The 12280-nt window shown below is 44.7% G+C and overlaps 1 protein-coding gene across 2 annotated transcripts; it reads right to left on the bottom strand.

Annotated features, from left to right (window-relative positions):
• Positions 1-1585: 1585 nt before the first annotated feature.
• LOC117750035 (filamin A-interacting protein 1-like) lies at positions 1586-6221 on the bottom strand. 2 transcript variants are annotated; one of them, XM_034560880.1, is made up of 3 exons: positions 6042-6221; positions 4457-4648; positions 1586-4383 (listed from the first exon to the last, which is right to left on the bottom strand). In XM_034560880.1, exon 3 carries the CDS (start codon positions 4371-4373, stop codon positions 2130-2132), a length of 2244 nt encoding a protein of 747 aa, XP_034416771.1. In that variant the 5' UTR covers positions 4374-4383; positions 4457-4648; positions 6042-6221; the 3' UTR covers positions 1586-2129. The 2 variants fall into 2 exon arrangements, with proteins under 2 accessions (XP_034416771.1, XP_034416770.1); XM_034560879.1 differs by having other exon boundaries at positions 1586-4648.
• Between the last annotated feature and the right edge of the window lie 6059 nt (positions 6222-12280).

Here is a 12280-nt window from a genome sequence, read left to right as displayed (position 1 = left end):
AACTCTCATCAAATGCCCCATCTGGCTACTCCCACCTTGCCAACCGGTGATGTCAGCGTGGTTAATGTTCCTCCATGTTTTGTCATCATAAACCTGCTCTGCCAGCCTCTCCTAACCACAGTGAGCCTTATTGTGCCCCCACCCCCCACAAACTGTCAGCTGGTTTCTTATTTAGATGACACAGCTCATCACAGCTTTTATTCAAACTAAATAACAGGTCGTTTATTTCTGCCACTCTATGAAACCACATGTAACCGTATATTTTGTGTTTTTAAATTATTATTTTTTTACCTTTTTCAAAAGTTGACATGTTGGCGACTAAAAACTATTCATGTTGTACCTTTTTAGGTTTTAGGGTATGAGGTATTCTGGAAGTTGCATACTGTGATAATGGATCATGTATGCTCCTCATTAGTGTGCTACATATTTTTGGCAAATCCATCTCACCGTTTAATCTTCTGGATAGGTCTCCTTCCCCTGAATGCCTCGGTGTGCAGTTTTGAGCAATTGAAGTCTAGTGTGTATTTATATTGTATTATCGTTAAGTGACATTCTGACCACAGACGAGTTTTGACTCTGGTGCTTTCATGTTTCACGGGCAATTCACAAACGGGAAAGTCTGATAAATGACCCAGGAAATATTTATAATTCAACACAACAATTAAATAAACTTCCTGCAATGGGAGGTTTGACTGTGCAGAATTCTTTGCATACGTGGCTAATAAAATAAGATCGTCATTGGCGTTCTAATGGCTGCACTTTGCTCGCAATCGTGAATTTTTTGATAGTAAATGATGAAAAACTGAGAATGTTTCAAGGGGTATTCAAACGTATATTGTTTTCATCGTGTTAAGACGATGGTAATTACAAATGACTTTTTATTATGTTTGTAACAAATAGGAAAAAAGGGCTTTTAATAGTCCATCCACCATAAAGCGTTAACAGATCGGCCATCAGTAGGTGTTCCAAGTTTAATTGTTTCAGGAAAAAACATGAGCAGAGTTTTCCAGGGCACATTTGAAGGAGGTTTCACACTTACACACACTTGTTTGGAATTTTCTGCGGTTGAAAAAGCTGGTGACTCAACTGTTGACTCAAACATGGCAATGTTCTCGGGTGTACAGAATGCACTTCTTTTTTCTTTTTTTACATTCAAAGCTTGGATTGAGTCATTGGGGGGGGGGGGGGAGTCTAAAATTGATATTTAATGACGTTATCACCTTCGGGCAATTGAGAGAGCAAACTGGTCTCTGACTGGTTTCACAGTGAATATGTTTTGAAAGGCTAAACGAGTTTGTTATGTTAGTTAAAAAATATTGTCAATTTTGGAATTGATTACATCTATCTTTTTCTGAATGAAATTAGATTTTTAGAACTTACAATGCTCGGGAGATGTTTGGATCTCATGAGTCGAAAACAATCCATTGAAATAATCTACAAATTGTATATTATAATATTAGTGGCCAAATCTGTATCTGCAACTGTACAAAACTACATGGTTTAGACAATAGATGGACGATATCTACGTAATGAATAACATTGTGAACTATTTGGTAGTAGGTACCAACCCTACCTCCATTTAATTTAAAATGCGTCACGTAAACGGGCATGTGCTTGCTCGTGTTTAGTTGACCCTGGAGGAACAAACATCAAACCAGGTTTTGGTCTTTTCTGATTCCAACGGTTTTACATTTAAACTGTCTGGCAACCTGTCAGCTGGGTTAATGCCAACCCACTCTCAAAAGTATTCAAGGTGAATGAATAAAGTCAACGCAAACATTTTTAATGAACAGAAAATAAACATTGATGAAAATTGAAGGAGGAAAAAAAAAAGCACATCACATATTTGGTAGCGGTACTGCATCTCTTAAGCTCTCACGCGGATATTCGGCACACATTCAATAAAGGGTTGTTAAAGTCAGTCAGTGTAAGGATGCCCTAACTAGACCAAATATGATATACAAAGGCTTTCATTGGACAAATACACAAAGCATTTATTTCATGAATGTTACAAAATACAAAAAAAAAACTCTGGGTTGTCATTAGATCAAGGGAATTGTTTTTGTTGTCTGGCCAGGGAATGTGACTGAAAACATAATACTGTATGTTGAGAATACATCCATGTTCCTCTAATCAAAAAGGCCACTTACTGTGATGTTTGAGGAATGTGACGCTGAAGAGGCAGCGGGGGATATAGTGATGCTACTCGTAATCATGCCAACGCCTTTGACGTGACAGCCATTGGTGAGCACTTGAGTCCTTTGCTCATGTCGGAGGTAGTACGGCCCAACGGGCTGCGGGATGCCGTGAGTCATACCATTCAGAGACTGGCTATACGGGCTCCCCAGGTGGATATGGATCTTGTTATCCTCCGTGGCGATGATGCTGGGACTTGTGTCTGTGCTGCCGGGCCTTTGAGGCTGCCAGCTGTTCTGCCTCCCCGGCGTCTTGCCGTAGGCCACCGGATTTGCAGCGTCGGTCGGCTCCGGAGAACAGGTCCTCACGGTCACAATCTGAACGGGGGAGTTGCCGTGGTCGGGCGTTGCGCAGCGCGGTGGATTTGGATTCAACGCCCGAGAGACGGGCGTGCCGTCGAGCGGGGAGACGGTGCGGTCGGGGCTCAACGGTGGGCTTTTAGCATTGACCGCAGACAGAGACGAGTTTTGGATGATCGTAATTCTCTGCTTAGGCGACGCTCCGCTTGTCGGTATGAGGGCCGTGCTGGTGTAGGATGTGGCGGCGTCGCCATTGGGGCTGCTTATCTCGAGCGTGGCCGTGTTGAGTATATGATGGGGTGTTACTTTGATCTGCAAGGGCTGCCCTGGCGTGTGCGTTAACATCATCACCTCTCCGTTTGCCGCTTGGTGCATATCTATGCCATTGACTGAATTGCCGCTGTATTGGCTCATGTTGTTTGTACTGTTCAAGCTGTTCAGGTTGCTGACGAGAGAGCTTTGTCTGTTTACGACTTCTGCGTTGTGGTTTGGTTCCTCGTCCTCGTTTTCTCCACCAAGTGCCTCGCTGGACTCGTTGAAGTCAGGCGGCAGGCTATCTGCGGGGTCTGTCTGAACCTCTTTGGTGGTCTGACGGAGGTCTGCACGGCGTTGTCGGTTAGCACCAGGCGTAAGAGTCTTGATTTGCCCGTGCCTGTCTAGCTCACTGCTCAGTTCCTTCATCTCTCTGGCCAGCTCTTGGTTACTGGCTTCCTGCTGGGTCAGCTTCCTCTGCAGCGTGGAGTGATCCGTCTGAACCCTGCAGATGGACTCCTCAGTTCCCATCAGCTTCTGGAGTTTCTGCTTCAGGGTTTCAACCTCTCTGCCCAATAGTCTGGACTTGACCTGCTCCTTCTGAAGACGGCAAAGGAGAAGATGTTCCTGGTTGACCTCCTGCTTCTCTGCCTGCTCATACCTCGATAGCTCCCTCTTTGCCACCTCCAGCTCCTCTGTCAGAGCGTGGGACCTCTTTTGTTCGTCCCGAAACCTCTTTTGCAGGGACTCAAAGTCATTTTCCACCTTCATCAATTCTTCCTCCAACACCTCCTTGTCTCGTACTCTCTTTTGCAGCCTTTCTAGCTCCACGGTCAATTCCTTGACTTTGTTGTCCTCCGAGTGGCAGTGGTGGTCGGAGTTTTTTGGAATAGAGGTGTGTGTGTACCTCTCTCTCTCTTTCCTGTTTTCCAAGATCTGTAATCTTTTCTTCATTGTAGTGATTCTACTCTGCAGCTCCCCATTCCTCTCCCCTTCGGTTTTTAGTCTGTCTTGAAGGTCATATTTTTCCTTTGCTATGCCCTTAATCCTCTCCTCTAAATCTGCCTTCGACCTCAGTGCCTGCTGCCTCTCCTCTCTCAGTCGCTCTGTCATCGTTGCCAAATTGCTTTGCTCGTTTCTTTTGCCCTCCTTCCTGTTGAGTTTTTCCTCCGCCTGTCGGAGCTTCTCGGCCATGGTCTTTCTGTCCTCCACCAAAGCTACAGTCAGTGACCTGAGCTTGGCCAGGTCCTGTCTAATCACCGCCTCACTCTTTCCCAGTTGGCCTTCAACGGCCTCTAGCTCTCTCACCTTGACTTTCAGAGCGTCAAGCTCACCAGACAGCACCTTGCTGGCCTCCCTCTCTCGCTCCAAGCTGCCCTTCAGAATGCCACAGTCCTGTTTGCTCTTACCTAAAGCCTCCTCTATCCTGTCCAACTCGCTGATCCTGACATTGAGTTTATCCACCTCAACCTTCAAGCTACGACAGTGGCTGGTCTCCCTCGCCAGGCTGCGGTCCAGGTCTCGACACTGGTCCCACATGCGTATCAGCTCCTCGTCCTTCCCCTCCATTTCTACGACCCTTCTCCTCAGCAACTCGACCTCTGACAGCAGGCTCGGGGTTGTCATGGTGCCCTGGCTTAGGTGGAAGATGGAAACTTGATTATGGTGCAGGGGTTTGAGCTCCTCCTTTTGCGATAAGCGTCACTGACCTCCTGCTCGACGTGGTCGGTGATGGCGGTCAGTTCTTTGACGTGGAGCCTCTGCTCCTCTGGCAGCTCGCTCAGCAGTGCAAACGCCTTCAGCTTGTTGAGCTCATCCTTTTAGAGTCAACACTTCTTTTTCACTCTTCTTCGCCTTAATCTCCTGGTATTCTCTCTCCTTTACAAACCAGGAGCTTGAGCCTGCAGAGAAAAAGGAAAAAAAAAAGAATGTTTTGGCATGGTTTTATTGTCTTATTGTTGTTGTTTTTTATTCCAGCCTCCACGGACACTTTGTAGTGTTTATACTAAACCTCTTGGCCACAACTTTTAAACACAAATACATTTCCTAAATTGTGTATTTCCAACATAAACATTTATTTATAATTTTCCGAAGAATTCCCTCCTTACTCAAACCTCTACAGAAGCCGGTAATGCTTTCTTTTCGCACATGTACCCGCGTGTCTGTTCCTACTCGTAATACCTTAAAACACGTAGCTGCGTCCATGTAATTCCACGTCTCTTCAGGCAGCATGCATTCTGTAGGATGTTTAGACTATCGCAGCAGATGGTCCCTTGGCAGGGAGCGTTTTGTTAATTAAGAAGTTCTCTACCCTTGAGTACCCTCAACACTGCACCCAATCACCCTCCTTCTGTGCTCCTCCAACGCTACCCCATTTCCAGCAAGGAGAGGCAGGAATTCCCCCCTGTTCCATAAGTAATTACAGACTGGCTACATTTACAAGTGCTGACACTCCCCACATTTCCCCAGATTCATGCCAGCAATGTGCAAATGCATTTAATACACACTGTACAAGTGTGTATTAAATGTCCATTTTCAAAATATCTAGAATCAATGTCATGTGAGGTTGGGGACTGTTGTTGCTGGTGTCGAGTACTGGATGTTTCTAGAGTGCTGATGGGTCTGCTTGCACTCATGGTCTATATGGTTAGATACATGTAGGATATTTTAATGATGAGAAGCATGTGGAGAGCTTTGTATAAGGAATGATTTGTGGTCAAGATCTTTAGGGCAACTAATGGAACGTGTAAAATACTGTCTGCACATTGTGTTTAAGGATTATAAGGAATGTGGCTTGTGAGGAATATATATATATATATATATATACATACATACATATGTATGTGCCTTTGTGTGTGTTGAATTGATCACTGGTCTGACAGATAAGATATTACTTTATTCATCCCCAGGGGAGCAAACATATATACAATAAAATAAAATAGCAGGGCAGGCCATATTACATTTAAGAATTAGGAAGTTAATGGTTTATTGTTCTAATACATATAATAGGTTACACTTCCGAACCTCAAGATTCATATTTAATAGTCTCACTTTAGTTGTCTTGTCAATAATGCTCCTTTTTAAAAAACGGTTTCAGTGAGCCTTCATTAATTGTTTTTCAACACACAGCTTGTTATTTGATACCAACTTGACATTGAAATATATTCTATCAAAACTCTGCTGGACTGGTCGAGAACTCAATCTGCTCGTAACTCATCCGGCAGTTAATTCGTTTCTAAACACACATTCTAACTCTTTTCCGCTGTTCTCAAGTCTTTGGACTGTTGTTCCTACCTGTGCTCTGCCGTTGGCCTCTGTCCTTTTAAAAAAAAAAAAAAAATCCTGAGAGAATAAATGGTCTCTACTCTTTTACTTCTCCCTTTCCCGGAGATCCCAGTGATGTGGACATTCCATCCGGAAAACCAAACATTATGAGAAGTGCGCTGCACACTGAGTCTCACTCGCAGTCCTTGGCGCCCATTACATCATCAGCAAGTCCTTATATGGGTGTGTGTGTGTGTGTGTGTGTGTGTGTGTGTGTTTCTGGAGTTCAGCCCATTCCAGATGAGGTCATCGTGTAGCGATGCCAAAGAGGCTAATGGGAAGGACAGAATGTATTTGTGTCGGTGTGCGTAGAAAGCTAAAGCTTTAATCACAACTCTGTTCAGGATTAGCTGGAGCAAACATGTTAACTCAGCAGCATAAGTGCTCCTAGGCCTAACTTGGTCTAGGAACTGTAGCTCATACATACAGTAGTGTGTGTGTGTGTGTGTGTGTGTGTGTGTGTTGTTCCCATGTGATTTAAGAAGAGAAACATGTTTTGTGAGTTTTTTGCTTTGCCCTGGGGCCTGATAACCTGACTGTGGGATGACATCATCAGTTCATAGGCCCTCAATTACATCCATATGTCTGTCTCACCCTCTCTCCCTTTCACTCTCTCAATTGTTTTTCAATTCAGCATGCTTCATTGGCGTTAATGTAACATGGGCGATATTGCCAAAGCGTCAAGTTAAGGAGATTGTAAAGAAGAACACCAATGTGCAATTAATCACATCCGTCTGTTTTACTCGCTCTCTTTTTTTTTTCAATTCAAAAGGGCTTTTATTGGCAATAACCTTTTCAAGAGCGTGTTGCCAAAGCATCACAATACAGATGATGATAACACAAATCATCTCTTGGCATCCTCAATGTCGAATGTATCCTCCCTCTCAAGTCAAATGCGTGAGCCCAGCGGAGGGAGGAATGACAGATTATACTCTGATTATTCTCACCGCTAGTCTCGTCTGTCACAACGTGAATACCAAAAAGTCATAATGGGGAAATAAATGATATTGTATCCCACTAGATGAGCTGCTACCACCAGCGCTGCAGGGGAATAACAACATCTTGAATGTTGCCAGGTTCCCCACTGGGAGCACTTAATTGCACTATGGCTCCCGGTTCCAGCTTTCACTGGAAATATATGTATGTGTGTGTGTGTGTCTGGCGTATTTCTGTCTGTCAAGCAAACCCATCGAGTGTCCAATTTTAAAGGAGAGCTATTACCTCTGTGTCACGTTGTCATCGCGCAAGAATTTACAAAACAGCCCGAAAGACTCACTCAAAAAAAGATTTTCTCGAGATTTCGCAACAGGGGGGTTTGGGACTCCTCGATTAGCTCGTATGTTCAAGGAAAACCTCGAGAGGTTGCACAACGGTGACCAACATTTGTCCCTCAGAAAAGTCTGATCATAGTTTATGAATGAGCAAACAATTTCTTCACGGTTGTTGAAGTTTTTTGGTCAGATCCAGCAGCAACACAACACATTTTCCAGGACAATAGTTTCTAAGCATTTGACACATGATGTCATCTCTATTGCATCGCTTGATTGAGTTTCACTTTAACACTTTTTTTTTAATAGCAAAGCCCTTCACGGTTTTTTAAGCCAACAGTATAGTGCAAAGAGTGGTTCTCCAGCATGTGTCCTAAACCATCTGTGTTGTAGTCGAACATGTATTCTTATGGCTGTGTTATATAAGTTGGTGAAGTAAGGCCTCTGTTCTGCTCCTTGTCGGCGTTCTCTTTAATCTCTTAATTGATTGATTACAACTGCGGCTGCCTCTGTTTCATGGTCAGAGATCACTGAGGTTTATAACCTTTTTCTGTTGACTTGTTTCTGTTCGCAACCGCGATAACTTGATAATGAACGGACTTAGTTTTTTTTAATAGCAAGGAAATCTTTGGGGAACGTCATAATGTTTTGTTGAATCATTAGGAAATTGGTCTTGCAGCTCTTCGATCCTACTTTTTGCTAAATTTGATTATCCTGCGTTGGGGTGGCCGCAGATTAGACGACGGTGCGTTTATTAAATCGATGAATGCTCTTTCGTGAGGAAAGATCTCGGTGAGATGAGATAGTTCTCTGCTTGTGGAATGTGAGGGAGAAATCCTCATTCCTTTTCAATTCCAATCCGCACAGAACAACTCCCAAAGCCAGAGTTCACGAGGTCCTGTTTTTGCTTAGGGGGGGTGGGGGGGGGGGGGTGGTTGGCAATCGAAGGCGCCTTTCCTGAATTACAAGTATGGTCCAATCCCTCCAAAGGCATTTCCAAGAAAAGCCTCAAACATCGACCCTTGTGAGAGGAGCCCTCTCTGATCCGTTGTCATAGCGCCTATTTTCATCCAGGGGTGTAATTTGGCAATATTGAATTTTTTGTAGCTGCCGCCTTTGACAAATCCTCCAGATCCACTAAGCTTAATGCTGTATGCGCTTACAGAAAGAGGCATATTGAAGATGCAAAAAAAAATAAAAAATGCGCCTCAGGCAGCCTGGCCCTCGGATTTCTTCTCTTCTCATTCATCGGCATTGTTTAATAAAAATTGGAAGCAATGACTAAGCTGACCTCGTGTGCTTTGTGGCGCTAATGAAGAGGCTCGCGATCAGAACGTCGGCCTCTTCTCTGAAGAGACGCTCCGCCAGACTCATGGGGATTTAAAAGTTCTTCTTCTGACATATTATTGGCTGGCCCGGCAGATGGTGGATGTGCGTCTAGCGTACGGGATGGGACAGATTCAGAACAGCTGCCGGTTTCCGCTACGACGGAGCCAAGTTTACTTTGTCCTTTTTTTTCTTTCTAAAAATGTTTTCCTCCGCCCTGTTTTAACGTTTAAGCCAGAGAGCTTCTCTTTCTTGATTGGTTGCTTGTCAGCCATGTTTGTGGCGGGTACCGCAGAGGTCTCGATGTCGGGGGTTTGTCCGACCTTGTCGATGCGTCTGCCCTCTAGCGCCACCAGCAGGTCGACGTTTTAGTCGCAGTCGTTGTTGTGTCGATTGCCGTGAAATTTAAGTCGGCTATTTGGTTCGTTCGTGGTCCACCTGAGGATGAAATCTAGAAATGTCGGCGCTTCCCTAGCCCACACCATGAGGTCCGCGTTTGTAATTCAACTATGATGGATTGGCGCGGACATTCATGTTCCCCTGAGGATGAATTGTGATGACTTGGCCTTTCACCATTGGGGCAAAATGTAAATTTGCGAACATTTAAATATGTTTGTCTGTGAGCAAATCATCAAGCGTTAACTTGCTAACACACTAAACTAAGAAGATGGACAAGCTAAACTTATGGATCGGCATGTTAGCATTGTCACTGTGAGCATTTTAGCATGCTGACTTTAGCATTCAGCCCAAAGGAAAGCCTCTAAGCGTGGCTGTGGACTCTTTTTAAATCATATTTCTCTCTCCTACATCTGTATCTGCAGCATTTACTGGCGATGATGTATTGCCGAGGAGGCCACATCAGTCGGAGTGAGAAAACAAGAACACTAGTTTTAAAAGTAGTTTGTGGCTTTAGGGGGCAGAGCCTGTGAAAGGTTTGCGATTTGAGAACAGATGAGAGCGCGGATGTCTTTTGGTGCGCTGAACACATGTGTGGTGGTTAATGCCGAGATGCTGTCAGCCCCATCGACAGCCCATAGGAAATACACACAGACGCACAACTTGTTCTGATAGCTGAGGTTGGAACAACCCGATCGACCGCATTGTGATGTGCACTATGTAATCGTCCTTTGACACGCAACGGGGATCATGCTATGGCATAAAGTGATTATATTCCGTGACTGGAATTTGCCTTATAGTTCATCTGTTGTGCACATGGCACCTTGTGGAACTACTTTTTTTTTCTTTTTTCGGTAGGGAAATGAAAAAAGAGAGAGGGGTGCCGATTTTAAGCCGGGCTGAGTGGCTCTCTTAGCTCAGAGCGTACGCTTTGAAAAGAAACAGGGAGGGAGATTGAAAGAGAGTTCAAGTGGATTTGGGAGTAGGAGTGGAAATTCTTTCAGTTAAATATTTAGGCTACTGCAGAGCAAAATGTAAGAAAGACAGGATGAAGGGAGAGATGAAAGGGGACCGGCTGTATCGCCCATGTGCCTTGTGTTGTTTACCCTGTGGATGAACGCAAGCGTTGACTCAGCCCAAATCTGTTTGTGCCAAACCTGAAATGTAGTTTTGGGAACACAGAAATGCAATGTAAACTCTTTCAAGTGTAATAAATATGCACAGGCTAAAGAGCCGTGGGGGGTTGATTGCGAATGTTGCCAGTGAGGAGTAGATCATTTATTGTGTTTTCAGGGACACGGCAGTTACTTTCATCATCAATTGCTCTGCAGATTATTATTATTATTTTAATCAAGTATTTGTTTGGTCAAAAAAAAATGGTGAAAAGCGCCCGTCGTGTTGTTTTAAAGTCCAAGGTGACGACCCTCTTGATTTGATTTTAGTCATCAACATTGTGGTCTGAGACAAAATAAAAAAAGATGATGGAAATTTACCAGGTCGGGGTCACGTGACAAATTCAAGTGTGATGTTTTTCGACGATGTTCTTTAAAAGGGAATCAATCAAGGCGATGAAAATCCTCTTTTGTTCAAACGCTCAGGAATGTATGAGCCACACAGGGTTCACACTGCACCACAGACACGCTGTCTGCTCGCGTATTAATCATCATTAGGACAAGATTAACCACAAAGCCGTCATGTGTGCATGTTTACAGTTTCCACATCGTATTTGAATAGACAGACTTCTGGTAAACTAAGTCACTTCTACAGGCGTGGCTATTTTTGGTCTTTTATTTTATTTTTTTTATTGTGTGCCTGTGGTGGATCAGTAAACCTTTTTCACTTTGGCACGCAGATGCAGACAACTAGTCTCCTCCCCAAGGCCGCGAGCTCGGTGCGGGTCCAGTTTCTACACAGCTAGATTACAGAGTGGACTCTGGTGGGTACGTGAGCCGAGACGACCCGGGACTTCAACACAGCCCGTCGTGGGCCTCAAATTGCATAGGGGAACCAGTGACCTCCTCCATGTTAGACCTAGCTAAACCCCACAGCCACATCTGAATGCGCTCTCTATTTCTGAAGGGAATGTTTTCTTCACCCGCAAGCGAACCATCGGCCCATTTACTCGGTCTAGATGGAGGCCTTACCCTGTGTCGTGTGGTATTGTTGAATTGGGCAATAGGGTGCCTATTTAGACCGTACATGTAATTGCATGTGAGCGTATGTTTATGTGTTTACAACGGAGAGTGAACAGAGCCAGGCTGGCCGCACGGTCTAACCAAGTCCAGAATGTAAGGGGGCGTGTCTGAGTGGGGTAACTCCTAAAGTGCTTGAGGTCACACACACTGGGGGGGTGGTAGAGCGGCAGCAGCTCCGCCATGAAGAGCGTTACGGACCGACGTAGACGAAAAATAATAATAATAATTTACGCCTTGCACAAGTGTACATCACAGAGCTCTGATCTGGCTCGTTCCGGTGTGCTGAAATACTTTAATCCCTCACCTCCTTTTACATCTGGAGGGATTCTGTATCTTCAAGGCAGGCTAACAAGTCAATGGGAATATCAATGTTTGCTTCATCTGAACCTCTAGGGTTCGATGCACCGACCTCCCTCTGTCTCTCCTCCAGTAGAGCGGCGAGGCAGTCGCGCTTATGGCTCAACGCCCCGTGGCTCCTCTCTCGCTCCTGAAGCCCGTGCAGGGCTCTGGCGTGAGAGCAGGACACCTCCAGGAGCTGCAGGAGGAGGGAGCGCTTCTGGGCCTCCACAATTTTGTTGAGCTGGGGGGGGGGAATAACACAGATGTGCAGAGGAAGAAGTTGGTGTACCTTAGTGAAGGTACCAATCTTCCGCACTGTGCCTGAAGGAGTGCGTACATAGTATGTACATTTGGCAAGTGATGGTCCTGTCGCTGTAAAATGTTAATTTTAAAAGATCATGTCACCCAAATTACACTAAGATGCATTTTTTTCAACTTGGCCCTCGTGTAGCCAGAAATATTAGTTATTTCTTTCAGATACGATTGTTTCTGTGCAGTAATTACACGTCGTTGAAACAACGTACAGGTTACTTTGGGATAATCCAAGACTTCACTTGTTTTTATTGGAAACTCCCGTCCTAAAGAACAAAACCGAACAAATGTACACAGCGTTTCCTAATTGTTGCCCGAAGATCAGAGCCAGCGCCTGTAGTACAAGGTAACAAATGTGCGCAATTGTGCAACG

Source organism: Cyclopterus lumpus, chromosome 21, assembly GCF_009769545.1.
Source record: "Cyclopterus lumpus isolate fCycLum1 chromosome 21, fCycLum1.pri, whole genome shotgun sequence".
Taxonomy (NCBI): Eukaryota; Metazoa; Chordata; class Actinopteri; order Perciformes; family Cyclopteridae; genus Cyclopterus; species Cyclopterus lumpus.
Note: the sequence above shows the minus strand (reverse complement) of the source record. Positions and strands in the feature narration are given on the sequence as shown.

Bases quoted from the DNA above. Each gene is read 5' to 3' on its own strand.
- LOC117750035 (XM_034560879.1), bottom strand. From the start codon at position 4,373: ATGACAACCCCGAGCCTGCTGTCAGAGGTCGAGTTGCTGAGGAGAAGG.